The sequence below is a fragment of the Mus pahari genome, chromosome 14, assembly GCF_900095145.1.
Source record: "Mus pahari chromosome 14, PAHARI_EIJ_v1.1, whole genome shotgun sequence".
NCBI classification, from domain to species: Eukaryota; Metazoa; Chordata; class Mammalia; order Rodentia; family Muridae; genus Mus; species Mus pahari.
The window spans coordinates 66,432,190-66,451,464 of NC_034603.1; the positions used below are offsets into that span (position 1 = coordinate 66,432,190).

At 55.3% G+C, this 19,275-nt stretch overlaps 1 protein-coding gene across 3 annotated transcripts in view; it reads left to right on the plus strand.

Moving 5' to 3' along the window:
* The window catches only part of Rara (retinoic acid receptor alpha), a 47,698-nt gene that overhangs the window by 19,050 nt on the left and 9,373 nt on the right, over positions 1 to 19,275 (plus strand). For 2 of the 3 annotated variants that reach the window (XM_021212244.2, XM_021212243.2), the window contains exon 2: positions 3,277 to 3,832. In XM_021212244.2, the coding sequence (XP_021067903.1) occupies positions 3,655 to 3,832 (178 nt within the window). In that variant the 5' untranslated portion in view covers positions 3,277 to 3,654. Of the gene's footprint in view, positions 1 to 3,276; positions 3,833 to 13,710; positions 14,367 to 19,275 lie in introns of those variants that run through there. The other variant, XM_021212245.2, reaches the window with a different exon arrangement.

Here is a 19,275-nt window from a genome sequence, read left to right on the forward strand (position 1 = left end):
GAACTCAGAAATCCGCCTGCCTCTGCCTCCCGAGTGCTGGGATTAAAGGCCTGTGCCACCAGGCCCGGCTACCCAGAAGCTTTCTATTGGCCTGCATGTGTGAGTTTCTGCGAGTGTGTGCCATAGCTGTCCAAGGATCCAGGAGTAGACGCTGGCTGATGGGGTCAGCCAGCCTTCCTCCTTATGCCTGGCGTTTCAGCTCATGTTCCTGTTGAATAGAATCTCATAAGAGACTGGGGTCAGAGGCATCCGGCTCTCTAGGTACCCTCCTCCCCGTGCTTCTCTGACTTGGGTCTTCAGCCTGTGAAGGCGAGGAGATGCCACATTCAGGATTGAGGTCCAGTGGTTGGCGTCATGAGTTCCGATAGAGATCCTTTAACTTAGCTTAGATTTCACTCCAGAGGCAGCTGTTGCTTTTACTGCCTGCTGGCCACCACCTGCCCCCTTTCTCCCTGTCTTCCTCAGTTGACAGAGAAGACACAGGCTGGGACAGTCAACAGAGGACACAGTGGCCTTGGCAAGAACTCCCCCATCCTCAACTTGGTCCCCAGCCAAATGCTGGTTATAGATGCACCCCCCCCCCCAGTCTCCAGGCTTAAGCCCGGAGCTTGGAGCTCGGAACCTGGTGTGTCCTAAATTTGGGGTGTAAGGATAGAGGGAGAGTGTTGGAAAGGGACAATTCTTTAGCACCCACCCCCTCTTCCCTAAGAGTTTTTGCTGAGATATTAACTCACTTAAGTCCAGCATGGCTGGTATAATTTCAGTGCCCTGGAGGCTGAGGCAGAGGGATTGCAAACTCAGTGTCACCCTGAATGGTTTAGTATCAGGAGACCTTTCTTAAAAAGAAGCCAGAAAGACAAACAGCGTACAGCTGCGAGGGCTTCCTGCACTCAGGAGTCATGCAGCCACTATCGATTTTTAGATGTTTCTACCACCCGTCCCCTACCACGAGCAGTTACTTCTCATTTCCCTCACATTCACACCCCAGTTCCTAGTAACCGCAAATCTATGCAGGCAGATCTGCTTCTCCTGGACGTTCTTAGAAATCGAGTCATACAGCATACAGTCTTTGGGAACTATCCTCTTCTCAGGGCTGGGCCATGTTACTGTGTCAGCTCCATGTTCTCTCGTTCTCTCTCTCTCCCCCCCTCCCCAACACAGAAAGAGTCTAGTGCTCTGGGTATCTGACATTTTGTTATCTGTTTCTCAATGATAGACATTTGGGTTGGTTTCACTGCCCCGGTCATGATTGGCGCTCCCGCTCTGAACATTTACACACAAACATTCTTGTGCTCGACTGCCACGGTCTTGTTTCCTGGGTGGATAGCAAAGGGCGGACTTGCTCTGTGCCTTAGTGCCGTGTTTACGTTTTTGAGGAACTGCCCAGCTGCTCCACAGATCAGTGGTAGCGTTTGACACTTCCTCCAGCAGTGTGCGGATTCATTTCTACATACGCCTTCCCAGCCAGTAAGTACTTCCTACCTGGTTTGTATGCATGCACGAGTACATGCGTGTATGCGTGGAGGTCAGACCCTGGTACTGGGTGTCTTTCCTTCTCAATAGCTCTCCATCTTAATTTTTTATTTATTTATCATATGTAAGTACACTGTAGCTGTCTTCAGACACTCCAGAAGAGGGCGTCAGATCTTGTTACGGATGGTTATGAGCCACCATGTGGTTGCTGGGATTTGAACTCAGGACCTTCGGAAGAGCAGTCAGTGAGCCATCTCACCAGCCCCCTCCATCCTAATTTTTGAGATAGTGTCTGCGCAAACCTGGAGCTCACGGATTCAGTTAGGCTGGCCAGCAGACCCCAGGCATCCTCCGGCGCTGAGATTACTGGTGTGTGCCACTGTGCCCGGGTTTTTCCAGAGTTGCTGGGTATCCAAAATTAGGCCCCGTTATTTTTGTAGCAGGTTGTTTACCAACAGAACCAAATCCCTAGTGTCTGTTACTGGCCAGTCACAGCCAGCCTGGTGTGTGGACGTTCGAGAGCATTCTCTTTTTTTGCGGGGGAGGAGGAGGGCGTTTTTATCAAGACAGGGTTTCTCTGTGTAGCCCTGGCTGTCCTGGAACTCACTCTGTAGACCAGGCTGACCTCAAACTTAGAAATCCGCCTGCTTCTGCCTCCTGAGTGCTGGGATTAAAGGCATGCGAGAACATTCTTGGGCACAGCACCTGGTGGGAGAACGGAAGGAAGTAAGGGCTGGTTGTGATTGGCTGTGATGATTTTTGTGTGTCCTCTGTCTGTCTGTCCATCCACCCGCCGACACACATACACATGTGCCTGTACGTGGTATGTATTTATGTCTAATCTGTACTCAAACAGGCTTGAAACATCCTTAGCTCTCTCTCCCTCCTTTTCCCCTCTCCGCTCTGCGTCTGCCTATCTGGCTGTGTCAGGGAATCGGTAGGTCACAGCTGTGCACCTACCCCAAGGTGTTACCCCTCCACCCCCGTGTGTTCCCCCCCCCCCCCGCCTCAGCTGCTCAAATAGGGTGTAGGTCTGTGTGTACACTGGTGAGGGAAGTGGCTGGTCTTGCATCTCCTGTCCACCTACCAGCCCATACTGTGTGTTGCCTTTGCAGACAGAAGTCCCCTGAAATCTGAACTTAGTGTCTCTTGCTGGGGACTTCTATCCTGGGCAAGCTTTGGCTTCCTGACATAGGCCTTCTCAGGGCCACCTGTACTGTTCTGTATTGGAGACGTTGCCTAGGAGACCTGGGGGTCCACTTCCCTGAGTGCATGGAACTGGGCCTCCTCCTCATGGGAGGAACAGACTAATCTGGGATGCTAGGTTTTTTTGGGGGGGGAAGTGGTGTAAGAGAGGGCCCCCCTCTAGCTTAGGAGTCATTTTTCTGAGAAGTGCCACTGCTTTAGGGAAGCGGCTTCCCCCACTCCCTGCCAGCACACGTTCCTCTGTATCTTGACCTCAGGTAACCCACACTGGGGGGAAGGAGAGCCAGCTGCCTGCCTCAGCTGCAGGGATCTTTTGGGGTTACACCGTGGACCCTTTCCCAAGCATTCTGGGTGAGAGGCCTTCCTGTACACTGGGTCCTGTCCCCAGATTCCCAGCCTGGCTGTAACTGTCCTACCATCCCCAGCAGTGTCTGGGCCCTGGTCCTAGGCTGGCCCTGCCAGCCAGGCATGGTGCCAGGTGTCTGCTCAGCTGGGTGCCACAGGAAAATCTCTGGCCGCCCAGGTTGGGGAGCACCGTGGGGAATCCCCGTGTGCCCGCTCAGTGCCCACTTACCTGTCTCTCTCCTTTTTCTGCAGCACCACAGGACATGCCTCCCCCCAGCCGCCTACCTGGGGCCCTTCTGGGAGTGGCATCCTTTTTGATACCCTGAAGACCAGCTCTGGACCTTCCTTCAAAAGTGTCGGCTCCCAGGACCGCTTAACCAAAGGACGTATTCTCGGGACGTCCCCCAATCCATCTGGCCCCTCCGGCTAGGGAGGGGGACCCAGAAGACTGAAGTTGACTAACTTGGGACTTGCAGCTTCAGGGACAGAAGGGGGTGGGGGTGGGCTGACCACCCAACCCCCCCTCTGGGCCCCCCACGGCCCCATGCCCCGAGGAAGAGGGACTGCGTGAAGGCCATCACAGCTGCCTGCCAGACTGTTTGCCTGCCCTTCTGACTGTGGCCGCTTGGCATGGCCAGCAATAGCAGTTCCTGCCCAACACCTGGGGGCGGGCACCTCAATGGGTACCCAGTACCCCCCTACGCCTTCTTCTTCCCCCCTATGCTGGGTGGACTCTCCCCGCCCGGCGCTCTCACCAGCCTCCAGCACCAGCTTCCAGTCAGTGGTTACAGCACACCGTCCCCAGCCAGTAAGTCCATGTGGGGAGGCTTGGGGGAAGGGAGTGTGGCGGGTGGCCGGCCTCTGGATTTGGGTTCCTGGACACATCTGTTCCGCAGGAGGACCCAATGAGTGGCAGGGTCTTTTTTAGACCAGGGTGGCAATTGTGTGGTGGGAGTGGGGGGTAGGGGTGGGACTTGAAGATGGTCAGTTTGATACTGGGGCTAGAGGATAGGTGAAACCATTTTGTTTCTCCCTATGTTGTTGTCCCCCCTTTGTCTCTGTGTCCCTGGTGCTATGCTATTGAGTGCCTTATAAATAGCTCTGAGGAGGAATAGATGCAGAGGCTGAGGTGGATAAACAAACCTCTCAACATTTGGTGGAAATGACAGCCCTACACAGTGAGAATGAACTCCCCCTCCACCCCCCCCCCAGTACTCTGAGGGAAAGGGCTTCAAGAGACAGTCCAGGACAGCCCAGCACAGCTGGAGCCCTTGCCCTCCCCCTGCCGACTCCCCCGCCCCAGAAGGACAGGGAGGGACTCCGTGGGGGCTTTCTGCTTGGACTCTGGCCTTGGACACATGCACAGGCTCGGCAGGGCCTGTGTTTTCTGCCTCTCCCCTCTGCCGTGAGGGTCACTCGGCTGGGCGGGGGTCTCAGTGCCCTTCCCTGGCTGGCCAAGCCAGGTAGTGGGAGGTGGCGGTGGCCGTGGCCAGCTGGCAAAGTCCAGGCTAGGGGCCTGCCAGGCCGCTTACAGTAACTCTGGCCCCCAGGGCCCAGCTGGGCTCTGGGCCAGAACCTTGGAGGAGGGATCTAGGCCTGGCCTGGGGCTGGAGGGAGTGGAAGCGGCAGAGTCGGCCATGGCTGGCTGGCTGGCCGGCCGGCCGGTCGGTCAGCTGCTGACCTGGGAAACGTGTCCCACCTCTCCCGGTTGGCAGGGACAGAGCGCCCTGCCTGGCACCCACTGCTCCTCCCATTGGCAAGCTGCCTGGCACCATTGCCCTGTGTGCCCGGCTGGGCTGGGTCAGTGCCCCCTTCTTGGTGTGGGGGCAGCGCTCTCTCCCCGGAGCCAGGGAGTCTCTTTGTCCCTGGGGCAGGCTCTGGCTGGATGCCTTGCTGCCCACAACTGGCTGTCTGCCCACAGCCACCATTGCTTCCTGGATCGCTGCCTATGGCTTTGTCGTAGCCCCCTCCCTTCCAGGCCCCACCAGCCTGCGGGAGCAGGTAGTCTATGCCCGTGAGCCTTTTTTTTTTTTTTTTAAAGACTTATTTCATTTATGAGTACACTGTAGCTGTCTTCAGACACACCAGAAGAGGGCATCGGATCCCATTACAGACAGCTATGAGCCACCATGTGGTTGCTGGGAATTGAACTCAGGACCTCTGGAAGAGCAGTCAGTGCTCTTAACAACTGAGCCATCTCTCCAGCCCTACCTCAGGGTCCTTAAGCCTCCACTTTTTAATTCTGCCTTTTCTTCTCTCCACTTTACTCAGCAGAGTCTGAGAAACCCCTACTGTGTTCTGGTTTTTCTAGTCTGTGCTAATGAGGAGACAGACCAACCTTTGGGGCTCCCAGTTGCTGGGGACTGGGCGAGCCCACCTATGTAAAAATGCTCCCTGCGCATGCCTTTAATCCCAGCACTTGGGAGGCAGAGGCAGGCGGATTTCTGAGTTTGAGGCCAGCCTGGTCTGCAAAGTGAGTTCCAGGACAGCCAGGGCTACACAGAGAAACACTGTCTTGAAAAACCAAAAAAAANAAAAAATAAAAAAAATTATATATATATATATATATATATATATATATATATATATTCCCTGCATTTGAAGGGAGCTCAACCTGTCCCAGGAGCTGGAAGAATTGTACTTTCTTTCAGGGTGGAGTTTTTAAGACAGAAAGGAAAGCAGGCAGTGGTGGTGGATGCCTTTCACCCAGGAGGCAGAGGCAGGTGGAGCTCTGAGTTCGAGGCCAGCCTGGTCTACAGAGTGAGTTCCAGGACAGCCAAGGCTACACAGAGAAACCCTGTCTCAAAACAAACAAACAAACAAACAGAACGGAACAAAAATAAACCTAAGAGGAAGGAGGAGTCCTACAAGCCAGTGCCTACAAGGACCACTTATGCTTGCCCTGTGACGTCACAGGGGGCAGAACAGATGAACCTGACTTGATGGAAGGCTGCAGGAGAATTTAGGATCTGACCCCTGTGAGAGGAAAAATAAATTCTCTGCCCTCCCCGCTGAGTGTTGCAAGCTCCTTCCTCTTTCTTAGAGGTGGGTGGGGTGAACCCCTACCCTGGTAACCTACTCCTAGGGTGGGGTGCCCAGATTTTGGGCTAATGGCAACCTTCTTTGGCTTTCTCCACCCAGGTTAGGCAATGCCCTCTTCCTGCCCCTCCTCCTCCTCCATGAGCCTGTGGGTTTCCCACCAACCCCCTGTCCTAGTAAACAATAACAGTAGCTTCTTCCCTGCTCCCCAGCCTCTGAGCACCTAGGACCAGGGACCAGAGTCCTTGGGTCTGAGACCACCCCCTCCTGCAGTGCTCCTGGTACCTGGGAAACAGCTAAAAGTTTTGCAGTTTTAGTCTCCCCTTAGCCCTTGGGCCTAGAACCTGTGAGGTAGTTTCTGGGGGTGAGAAGCGGGGGGGGGGGGTTTGCAGCAGTAATGCTATGTCTGGTGATCAGGCTCCCCCACCCCCACCCCCGTTCCAGTCCCACATCACGTAGCTGTGGAGATGGGCTCCCCTTCCCGGGCCTCTTGCAAGGTTACACCTAAGGTGTGTTGTATGTGCTCTTCCAAGAGCAGGTGACCCGTGGGAGGGCCAAGGCCCCTCCAGGTCACTGTGGGGAGAGCTAGGTATTGTCCTACTGGGAGTCTCCTAGGGAACCAGGGTGGAGGCCCCAGAGATAGCATAAGACTCCTGACCCTTTGGTGCCTGGCCCTTGAAGCCTGTTTGCTGTGGAGGTTTCGCCTTCTCTGTGCTGTGTGAGGAGGGTCAGGGTTGTGTGTTCTTTGGGAGGAGGGGGTCAGGGCTGAGTATGCTGAGAAGGGGGGGGGGTTAATGGCTTGTGTATACTGGGTGAGACCAGTGTTTCCTAAGAATTAAATCCAGAGCTGGGGAGGGGAATGTCAGCTTGTATGGTGGAGCTGTGGGGTAGGGCTGGGGGGGGGGGTGGCAGGCCTGATTTAGGGGCAGAGGTGTCCTGGTGTGTGGGCTTCAGAGAGTTTGACCTTCATAATGCGTCCTGGGGAGGGGGAGGGGGAAAGAAGAGCTCTCTCTCTCTAATGTTTTTGTGTTTCCTGGCTTGGGGCTGAGGGGTAAACCTTGTTGGCTTATGCGCCCTTGGGCTTCGAGGTTAAAAAAATGTAGACACCTGTGTGTCACGTATGTGTCGATCTCCTGGCGTTGTTTCCTGGTCGGTAACACAGCGACATTAGGTGCCACAGGGACATGACCAGATGCTAGGCGAGCTCATCCCGGAGGACAGTTGGTGTGTGCCTGGCATGTGACCCAGGGGAATGGGAGGCTGCTGTGCACCTACTGTGGGTCAGGACGTTATCTGCGCCTTAAAAAAAAAACCCAAAAACCCTTCATCTGGACTCCTTTGGTAGAGTCACCTTGTCCTCCTGTATAGAGGAGGGAGGGCAGAGGAAGCCAATCCAAAGCATAGAGAACCGTCCTGGGAGCTGGAAAGTGGGCCCATTGCCTGCCATCCAGATAGGCAGTTTTAGGGGGGTCATTCCGGGGCCGTCGGAGATTACCGGGACCTCACCACCATTGTTGAATCTTGTCCTGGTTGCTGGAGACCCTGTCTCCGACTTCCCCCCAGTAGGGGGCGCAGGGAAAGCCACCCCTCCACCCCTGCCCCCCTTTCTCAGTGTTGGATTTTGAGACTGGAAAGATAAGAAACCCGGGGTTAGATCTCCATCCTGTCCTAGAAGCCATGGACACAGTCTGCCCACACCCCCACCCAACCCTGTTCTGCCCTCTCGCAGTCTGTGAGCTTGCAGAACTCGGCAGCCCCCGCCTCCTCCCGTCCCCGACAGACTCTGAGGAACAGAGTGTAAAAGCCATACTTGTTATTCATATTTTGTTGCAATTTCTGAAGGGGGGTGCAGGGAAGTTGGAAGCAATCAATAGAGGAGTTTGGACAGGAACCTAAAAGGGTGGCAACAGATTTTCCTTCTATGTGTTGGCCGGGTACTTGTCTAGATATGGGGATGTGGTCCCCTCCCCTCCCCCTCCCTGTCTCGAGAGCCCAGGCCTAGGGGAACCTGGGAAGGAGGGAGGCCCAGAGGAGGAAGGAGGGAGGGGGTGTGCCTGTCCCTTGCCATCCCTTGCTCTGCTACTTCCTGGGGTTTGCAGGCTTGAGCGGTCTCCCTTGCTTGTTCACACCCTGCACAATACGAAGGACAACCTTGAGGAGGCTTGTTCCTGCCTAGCTGCACCGCCTGTCCCTGGGTCCAAAATGCTGAGTCAGCCAAAAGACCTTCACAGGGGGCTTTCATTGAAAATAGAGTCCCTCACTATTTATCTATCGTCCAGGAGGGATAAATGTACAGGCTCTCTCAGGGTAGGATTCCAGCACGGATTGGGGGAGGGGACACAGGGAAGGAAGCCTGTCTTCCTCTTAGGCCAGTCAGGGCCTCAGGCATTGTATACACCTCTTGCCAAGGGATGTGCGCCATGGGGCTGTGCCAGTGCAGCCTTTGTATATGTGTTGGGGGCGGTGTGTGTGTGTGTGTGTGTGTGTGTGTGTGTACATGGTAGCGTCGGTAAAAAGAGGAAATGGTAACCTGCAAATAATGCCTTCCTACCCTCTGTAGTCAGGATAGACCGGGGGTCCCTTTGCCCTGGGAGCATTCATAATCCAGGCCCTCCCCCGCCCAGCTGTACCCCAGGTTGCTGAAAATACCATCCAGCCTGAAGTCTGACCCCCACTCCCCTGCTTGTTCCTGGGCCAGAAGTCTTTCAAGTCAGCGCTGCCCGTGCAGCCTTGGGCAGGTCATTCAACCTTTCTTGGCATCTTTTTGCCCTTCTTGTCTGTCTGTAGACTGCTTGCTGTGAGGCCATAGTGACCCGCTTGCTAGTTGTGGCCTGCAGCAGCTTCAAACACCTTGAAGGGTGGGGGAGGGGCTGTGTGTGTGTGTGTGGGGGGAGGACTGGGTATTGTCTTGGAGATGGCCACCCTGTATCAGGTCCTGGTGTCTGTCTGGCACCCGGCCTAATGTTGTCCCTCTGTCCCTAGGGCAGAGGAGGGAGCCCTGCTTGGCACAGGCTGGAGGTGGTGGTAGTGGTGGTGGCAGCCATGAGGATTCAGCCCCCACCTGCTAAGGGCTTGCTAAGCATAAAACCCTGGGGGGGGGGAGTTGGGGGGGGAGGTGTGACTGAGCAGGATGAGGCCACGGCCTACTAGCAACTGCCTGCCACCCAGTATCCCAGACCCTGCTGCAGGCCACAGCCTTCCAGTCCTCCCTCCCTTCTGTCACAGCCCCCGGGGACACCATGTTCCTCCTTGACCTGCTTCTCCACCTCATGGCTGCCAGAGAAGACATCTCACCCCTGGCTTTTCTATCTAGCTTCGGAAATCCTGTTCATCCTTCAAGGGACCTTTTTCTTTNTTTCTTTTTTTTTTTTTAAAGTCGGAGATCTTGAATGAGGACTCTTCCCAGAACCCTTCTCAGATGTTCCCTTCCTCATTACAGTCCCCTCCCTCCCTCTCTCCCTCCCTCCCTCCCTCCGTCCTCCCCCCTCTCTCAGTTTTACAACTCTTATCTCTACCAAGGAGTCACTTCGCCCTGGTTTCTATATTGATTGCTTGTTATTTGGGCGATCATTGCCTGACCATGAGGGACAAGAGCCTCAGGTCCCTTAGCATTTTGAATCTGCGAGCACAGGGTCTGCTCCATCACTGGTGCCAGGAGCTGCATCACTGACCAGAACAATCTGCAGGGCATCCATGCCAAGACCACACATTCGCCCCGGACCCCAGCACTCCCATTTGCAAGCCTCTGCCCTCTCTTGGGTGTGTAACTGCTTCTGTCCTGCAGTCCGTAGACTCTCTGCTGTCTCGGGAAGCCAAGAGTTCTGCACCAGATACTACCTACCACCTTCCAGCTCCCCACCATGGATTCCAGGGCCAGGGCGATGGCTGAGTGGGCTAAGGCACTTGCCACCAGGCTTGATGATCTAAGTTTGATCCTGTGGACCCCCACAGTGAAAGAAAGCCAATTCCTGAAAGTTCTTGCTCTCTCTTTTGTTCTCTCTCTTAAAAAAAATTTAACTTTATATGTGTAGGTATTTTGGATTCATGCATGTCTGCCCACTGTGTGTGCACCTGGTGCCTGCAGAGGACAGAAGAGGGTGGATCCCCCAGAACTGGAATTAGGAATGGTTGTGAGCCACCCTGTGGGTACTGGGAATCAAACCAGGGCACTCTGGAAGAACAGCCGTTAACCTTAACTGTCGATAGATCTTTCTTTCCAGCTTCCCCCTACACACACACACACACACACACACACACACACACACACACACCACCCCCCTACCTACCTCTGTTTGGGTTCCACCATATATCCCTGGATCCATCAGCATCTACCTCCTAAATGCTGGGGTTAAAGAACGGTACATCGCTATACCCTTTGAAAATTGCCCTCTGACATCCACTCGCATGCCGTAGCATGCACATACAGTAAATGAGGTGTGATTTTAAAATGTCTGTGGGTCCGTTCTCCTCCTCCTTCCTCTATTTTTTTTTTTTTTTTAAGATTTATTTTATGTATCTGAGTACACTGTCTCTGTCTACCAGAAGAGGGCACCGGATCCCATTACTGATGGTTTTGAGCCACCATGTGGTTGCTGGGAATTGAACTCAGGACCTCTGGAAAAGCAGTCAGAGCTCTTAACCGCTGAGCCATCTCCCCAGCCCCCTCCTCCTTCCTCTATTACTGCTTAGGTTAAGCCAACCTTTGCTGCTTGGATTACTGGACATTCTCTTCCTTTCTGCTGTTTTAGACAGGGTTTCTCTGTGTAGCCCTGGCTGTCCTGACACTCACTCTGTAGACCAGGCTGGCCTCGAACTCATAGAACTGCCTGCCTCGGCTTCCTGAGTGCTGGTATTAAAGATGTGTGCCACCATGCCTGGCCTCTAACTGGACATTCTTGCCATCTTGTTACCTCATTCTTTATAACCTGGAAAAGTCTCTTTGAACCTATAATGGAATCTAACTTCCCCTTTACTTAACCTTCCTGTGGCTTCGAGCCTACAAGCCCATCTGGGCTGGGCTGGCTTTAGCCTGTTCTCCAGCCTGGTTTTGTCTCTTCTCCTATGGCTTTTTCTTTCTATTTTCTTTTTTGTTTTGTTTTGTTTGTGTTTTTTGAGACAGGGTTTCTCTGTGTAGCCCCAGCTGTCCCAGAACTCACTCTGTAGACCAGGCTGGCCTCGAACTCACAGAGAGCTGCCTGTCTCTGCCTCCTTATTTCTTGAATCACAGGTGTGTGCCACCACTGCCTGGCCTCCTCTGGAGTTCTACTAGTCATCCTTTCTGGCCTTCTTGTAGACAGTCGGATGAGCACACCATTTGTGACTGTAGGACCGTTGCACAGCTCTCATCAGTCACTGAACTTCAGCTTCCTTTGGGTCCCTGCCTTGAGTTATCCACCGACCCTTGAACTTAAGTTCCCCTAAGAGCACACTATGTCTGAGTCATAATACCACTTGTCGGTTTGCAGTGTGTCTGTAAGAAACACATATCTGTGATGATGGATTTATTTGCCTATTTTCTGTCATTTTCATAAAGTCTTTTAAGGGCAGGCTCACCAGGACAGCCATATGGAAGGCAGTCAGAAAATAAAATTGACCTTGAGTTGGCCTGGTTTGGTAGGAACATAAGCTTTTGGTAGCTGAGAGTTCCCTCTTTTTTAAAAAATATTACATGTATATGAATACACACACACACACACACAGTTGCTCTCTTCAGTCACTTCAGAAGAGGGCATCAGATCCCATTACAGATGGTTGTGAGCCACCATGTGGTTGCTGGGAATTGAACTCAGGACCTCTGGAAAAGCAGTCAGTGTTCTTAACCCGCTGAGCCATCTCTCCAGCCCTGAGAGTTCCCTCTTCACTTCCTTTCTTTTTCTTTCTTTCTTTCTTTCTTTCTTTCTTTCTTTCTTTCTTTCTTTCTTTCTTTCTTTCTTTCTTTCTTTCTTTCTTTCTTTCTTTCTTTCTTTCTTTCTTTCTTTCTTTCTTTTTTCTTTCTTGGTTTTTCCAGACAGGGTTTCTCTGTGTAGCCTCAGTTGCCCTGGAACTTTCTTTGTAGACCAGGCTGGTCTCGAACTCAGAGATCTGCCTGCCTCTGCCTCTCAAGTGCTGGGATTAGAGTGGATAGAGTGGGTCACCATTACCTGGTGACCCTAGAACTTGTGATTCTCCTGCCTCCACCTTCCCCTGCTGGGTCACAGCCATGTGTACTGCATACAGCTTTAACAGCTTGGAAACATCTCCAGCACCCTCTCTAAGCCCTTTAACTTTTTTTTTTTTTTGTAAACTTTTTTTGAGACACCATTTCACTGTGTTGCCCAGAATGTTGATTCACTCTGTAGCCAAGACTGGCTTTGGATTTGTGACCCACTTGCCTCTGTCTCCCAAATAGCTGGAGTAATAGTCTTGCACCTCCAGGCTTGTCTGTAAAGGTTCTCAGAGCTGTTTGAGAATTCAATGACCTCATTCTATAAAGAAGTTGGCTTTGGGCAGGGAGAAGTTTGCTAAAGTGTAAGCATGCAGACCTCTAGACTTCACATATGGACAAAACCTGGCTTCTTGAAGATGAACATGTAGACCAGGCTTTTAAGAGGAGAGAGAATAGGATATCCTGATTTTCTCTGGGTAGCTCTTCTTTCTAGGGACCTACCTAACCCAGGCCTTTCTTCCACTGAAACAGTCATCCTAGGGAGGAAGTGGTTCAGCTAAAGTCTCCTTTTATCTGTCCTGGGCTGGCCCATCCTGGTTCCCGGGCTGGGAGACACCCTGGGCGGAGCTTTGCTCGCCGGAAGCACGCAGAGTGTGGGAGGAGAGCTCCCCGCTTGTGTTTGTGCTAACAGCTCAGTTCTGCCGCGTCGTATTCCGGCGGGTGAGCCGGCAGCCGGGAGTCTCACATGATGTCACAGACAGTGACACAAGCTGGATGTCTCATTCCGACACAGCGCCCAAGCTGCACAATGTCACACCCGGGACACCCAGCACGCTGCATTCGTGGTTCTAACGCTGGGCCACCTGCATCTGGGCCCTGTGCCTACTGCCCGCACGTTCAGAGTTTGGGGCCGGACGGGTCCGAGATGGGGGCCAGTGGGCGAGCCCCGAGGGCGGGTTGGCGAGCTGGTGATGTCACGGGCAGCGGTGGGTGGGTCAGTTGGAGGTGAGGCGCCGCCAGGCGAGTTCAGCAAGAGTTCAGCCGAATTGCATTAGGCAAATGAAGCCGGGGCTGGGGGGGGGCGTGTTTAGGGGGAGGACACCAGGACCACCCCACCTTCCCCTCCACCCCCCGCTGCATGGTCCTGCAGGGGATTGACCAGAAGCACTAGGGAGGCTGGGAGCCGGAACTGGGATGGGGAGGATGCCCTCTAATCTTCGTTCCAGCCTCCCAGTGCACCCTGCTATCCATACCCAGCCAGGTTCTATGCACAGAGCATTTCCCGCTTCTGCTACCTCTCTGAGGCTGCCCCACTTGTGGTCCGCATGCAGCCTAGCCCTCGCTTCCCTGCATCTCTCTCGCTGCAGTGGGACCCGCAGAGAAAGGGTTAAGCCAGGGGCGGCGCCTGGCCGGGGCGGGGCGGAGGCTAGGGGCTGGGATCCCAGAGAGGGGGCGCGCGGGCTTGGGGGGTGGTGGCGCGCACTCCGGAGACCTAGCAAGCGGCCCGCCGCCGGGCCAGGCGGAGGCGGGGCCGTAAGGGGGTTCCCCCACCCGCACCCGGAATCTAAGCCACGGAGAAGCCCGGGAGACCCGGCCGGCAAAAGGAAGTGCTCGGTGACCCCCGTCTCCGCCCTGATCCCGCCCCGGGCCAGCGGACTTGGGGAGCCGCTGGACTCTGCCTAGGACACCGGAGCCTCGAGTTCTCGGGCCACGGGGCGTTCCTTGCGAGGGAGCGCCGAGGGACCTCCTCCTCCAACCTGCACAACTTCCCGCTTTTCACCTGGGACCGGTGGAGTGACCTGCAGACTTAGGCGCCGGCAATTCTGGGCTGGGCGCCCCGCTGAGGGGCTGCCCGTCGGGGCGAAGGGACTTGTCCCTTTGCTCCCCTCCCCTGCCCCCAGCCGATTTGCACGGATGGCGCCTCCGGCTGAGTGACGAGAGCCCCGTGCAGGACTTCCCCTCCTGGATCTCCGGCCTTCGTGGGGCGAGATGTACGAGAGTGTGGAAGTCGGGGGGCTTGCCCCCGCCCCTAACCCCTTCCTAGTGGTGGACTTTTATAACCAGAACCGGGCCTGTTTGCTCCAGGAGAAGGGGCTCCCTGCCCCGGGTCCCTACTCCACCCCACTCCGGACTCCGCTTTGGAATGGCTCAAACCACTGTACGTACCACCGGCCTCCGCTGTGCTACCTTAGGAGGTGGGGTGGGGGTGGCGCTGGCGGTAGGAACCTCTCTACACCTCACTTTCTCTTCGTCTGTCTCGCTGTAACTCGGATGTCCTAGCTGGCGGCTGCCCTCCACCCAGTGACCCTGGCGCACTACCATGTTAGGGCTCAGTAACTTTGAGCGGTTCTTCGCTAGGAGACACGAAATCGCAGCCTCTGGCGCCCCATTTACATCTTCTTGGTTAGGATCCACGGCTTGCTGGAGGGTGGGGTAAAGGTCCTGGCTATGGGCTCGTCTGTTCCGAAGAGGAGGGGCCACTCCCCAGATCCCACCCCTGCCAAAACCTTGGGTGAGCTTGCTTTCTCCTGTGTGGCAGCTACTGCCTCAGCTCCTGCTCTCCACTGCAGGGGTGGTACGGACTGGTCCCTGTCTTTGGTGTTGGTAATGGGGTGTGGCAGGAAGGGACTTCCCCAGACAGTTGCCTTCCTAGCCACCCCGTTATACTTTCAGAGGCACCTAGTCCATCCTGGGGAAAGGTCTGGCCGCAGACACCTGGCTGACATCCTGGAGGCTTAGATGCTGGGAACATGGAATAAGCTGGTGTAAAGAATCTTAATTGCTGTTCTGGGGGGGGGGTGTTTAAGGCCCCCCCCCGGTGGGGGGTTCTTTGGCAATCAGCATGCATCTACACTGCTCGGCAGGTCTTTTTGTTACCCTATCTAGGAAAATAGGGCCATACCTTGTATTGTTAACCAGGAGTACTGATGTGAACCCTGGTGTCCTGGCAGCTGAGCCCTCCAGCCTGGTTCAGGCTGTGCTGCACTCCCCAGAACCTGTGCGCATGCCCCAGGGTGCACACCTGGGCATGTTTATGCCCAGCTGTGAGGCAACGTGTATTAGTGTGATCTCGACATCGGGGATCTAGAGCTAGGGTATTATTGTTAGGTGGCTCAGGTTTCATCTTCCACTCTGTTGTGGGAGCAGTTCTTCCCAGGAGGGTCCCCCACCTTCCCATACCTGCTGCCACCCTTCTGCGTGCCAGGGAGCAATGGAAGACTGGAGTCTCTTATGGTTCTCAACCTGTGAATCGCCAGCCCTGGGGGTTGTCTGCCGACCCTTTCACAGGGGTCACACACCAGATATTTTTATATCATGATTCATAACGGTAGCAAAGTTACAGTTATGAAGTAGCCATGAAAATAATTTTATGATTGGGGGGGGTTACCGCAGCATGAGGAACTATATTAAAGGGTCACAGCATTAGGAAGGTTGAGAGCCACTGGCATAGCATATGGAAGAAGTCTGAAGTAGAAAGAATCTACCCAGGCACAAACCTTCCTGCATCATAAGAGACCTGAGGTGAATGGCCCCTGACTCCTGCCCTTCCAGAGACACCTCTATCTGGCCTTTCCTATTGTCCTGCCCCCTGACCTATTGTCCTGCCCCCTGACCTTTGCCTCCGAGGCAGAATCAGCTGTGAGGTTTCAGACTAGGAGGGGCGGGTGGGTGATCATTGGCTTTGGAAAAAAGCGAAGGTGAGAAGTGATTCCTTGACCCTTCCCATGTATCCCAGCCCTGTAGGAAGGAGCCACCCCTAGGGGGAATAATTGGGCTGAGCCTTCAGGTTCCCTGCACTGCGGGGGGGGGGGGACTGGGATTTAGCCCCCTGGGGTCCAGCTCCTATCTCTTCCCCGAGTCCTCTAGGACAGCTGAGCTCTTGGCCCTGAACTTGCAGGGGAGGAGGCTTGCTGAGAACCAGGGAAGACAGCCCACGAGGGACCCTCCCTCCCTCCCACCGCTTGGACATGGGGAAGTGGCGACCTGTCCCCACACAGAACCTGCTGTGGTATATAGCCTGACTCGAGCTGTGTTCGCCAGCCTTCACCCCTTGTGGAGGCTAAGTTGCCCTGGATCACTCAGTGAGAACCTGGCGTCAGGGTGGCTACCGGACTTCTGCCTCTATCATCTCCTTGAAGAGCCTTTAGGTTTAGGTGTGTGGGAGACTCATCTGCTGCCTGGGGTCACCTCTAGTTGCCTTACTACCCCCTGGCCTCTAGCAGCGGAGGGAAGATAGCAGGTTGGTTGTGGGTGGAGACCTGCTGGGTATTGCAAAGCCCTGGCGACTTTGCTTCCCTCCCACAGCCCCCATTTCAGTGCACTAGAGGACAAGGGGTGCACAGGATGTGACTCCCCATCTGTCCCCCACCAGTCTCCGCAGCTCACGCCTCCGCCTGCTCCCAGACATCCAAGAATGTGAAGCACGTGGATGCCCGTAGTTGGGGGGGGGGGAGAGATGCTTATCACCCACCCGACCGCTAGGTTTGTTTGGGCCTCGCACTGAGCTTGCTGGCTGTACCGCACCCAGGGCCACCCTCACCATCTCTCCGTGAGGAGGGAGGGCCGGCCATAGGGAGGGCTCCGCGCCCCCTCCCCTTCCGTCTCTAGAGGCTGTGAAGGGAGCTGCAAAGAGGGCGCCAGCTGGATTGGGAGGGGAGCCGCTGGCCAGGGGCCCAGCTGATTTCCTGCTGATCTCCTCCAGGAAACTGGCCCCTTGCGCGAGCCTGCGAACGGCTCTGGGGCGTGGGGACCCGCGCCGTGTGCGCCCGCCCAGGAGGGGAGCGGGGGAGGGGCACCCTGGCAGCGATAGCTAGAGGGGACGCCGGGCTTCCTGGGCTGGTTCCAGCCCTTGGCTGCGCACCGAAACTTTGAGCTGAGGTCTGGTCCTTCTCCAGCCCAGCCTTTTTCTGCAGGAAGTGGAGAGATTTGTGGGCTGGGGCCTCCAGGGAGGGTGGCCGGTGGGGTGGGGCCAACCCAGGATAGTCCCTCCCCCCACCTGCTAGCGCTACACTGTTAGGGTGTCCTAACTCTGCTGGGAAGACCCACACTGGCCTGGTGCTGACTGACACTGGCTTCCCTAGGCTGCTGGCTACAGGCCTGGGGAGGTGGTGGTGGTGGTGGGGGGAACCTTGGGATTTAAGTTCAAAACCTAGGTATGGAACCCTCAGAGGTTGAGTTCCCAGGGTGATAGTTGGGGATATACTGAGGGTAGGGTACAGACAGAGCTGCCCTCAGGGGTAACCTAATGGTTTGAAAGGAGGCCTCACCAAGCCCCTACCCTCTCCTAGGGTCGTGTCCGCCATCTTGCCAAAAATTTTTTTTTAAAGAGCACAGCTCTTTCATCTGTATAAACAACTCCCTGGACTTGGCTTTAACTCCACGCTCCTCTGAGCCTTTGCCCCTCTGGTCTGTCCTTGGCCTTTTGCTCTTCCATCCTCGTTCTCCTGATTCCCTGTGCCATGCACCCCCTTCCTCCCTGCCCTGCACCCCGACCCCCTTCTGTCCTCCTTTCCCTCCAGTTTGGCTCAGATTGGAGGTGGGGATTGGGGGTGGCAGGTCCTGGGCAGAGGGTGGGTTAGGAGGAGGGAGGAGAGGAGGTCTGCGCCTCCTTCCTGTGCTTGTTGGAATGCAGGCCAGGATTGGAGGAGGCCAGGACACCCCCCCCCACCCCGTCCTTGACGCCCCCCTAAGTCTGGATTGTCTATTGTTACTGCTTTTACGTCTTGGAAAAAGTTAGCACAACAAAGGGCTCCTTTGTCACTTCACCCCTTTGCCTCCTGGCCTCACCCAGGCCCCCCAACCCCGCCCCCCGTCCCCCAGCAGCTGTTGTCAGGCCTCCCGCCTGTTTGATTTGCCCGTTGGGGCCTCCCGAGAAGGAAGTGAGGTGAAAACTGGGGCAGGGCAGTTGTGTGTAGGCATGAGCAGCAGATTGCAGCAGGTCAGTCCTCTGGACCCCTGGGGGTTGTAGGCATGGGGAAGTCCTTTTCCATCGGTTAGAGAAGGGAACAAGGGTTACAGCAGTGTTGGACAGCCCGGCTGATGTCCAGGCCCACGTAGAAGCCAGGAAAGTCCTGCCAAGACCATTGGCGGAGTTCCCTGGTGTGTTTGCAGGTAGGAGGGTGGTAGTATGCAGCCAGGCTCCCGTGTCCCCAAGTGTCCTAACCTCTCTGCCTGGGCTTTACAGCCACAGGAGTCTTTCATGGCCTGACATAACATGCTGTTGGACGCTTGAGCACAGGAACCCGTGTATATCCAGCACTCACTGGGTATGGATGGAGCTGGGCAGGACTCACCCATCCCTGGCTCTCTGCACATAGATGTGGCAAGGATGTGGAGGAGGCTGGAGAGCCCTCTGGGGATCTGGGATATAGTGTTTGCTCTCAATAGTTTTCATCCGCCACACTGTATCCTTAGCTGGACACAGACAGCTCTCACCCAAATAGCCATGTTCTGTCTGGGGTGATGGGCCTAGAGCCAGGCACAGAGGTTTTTGCTTGGGAGGGAAAAGGGGGACTGCCCCCCGCTGGCTGGGTCACCCCTCCTGGCTGCCCTCTTGGAGCTGAATAACAGGAGCGGAGGGGGTAACCCGGACGTAGTATTTAGGCCAGACAGACAGACCATTGATAGAAACAGACCCCCTTTGTCACAGTGTCTCCCTATAGACACGGGGGGCATCAAAAGTGATGGGCTTCTAGGAGCCCTGGGGACTTTCTCACTGTCTTCAGGAGGTCCCCGTGTCATCTCAGGGAGTGCCCTCCTGCTTTGCCCAAGCCTCTCTGATTCTTGTGTGCTGCCTCAGACCCCACCTTAGCCAGGGGATTGTTTGGGTGGAGGAGGGGCCGTGGCTGCTGTCAGAGGAGGGGTGGAGGAGGTAGAAAGGAAGCAAAGCCAAAGGGGCCAGGGAGTGGCCAGCTTAGCATATCCTGTTGACCCCCAGCTCCCTCTGCCTCCAGTCTGTGTCCTTCCCTCCATCTTCCTCCTGAACTTTAGGGAGCCCTGGCCAGGGTGCTGTTCCTATTAAGGCTTTGAAATTAAAGCTCAGCCTCTCACACTCCAGTTATAGCTGT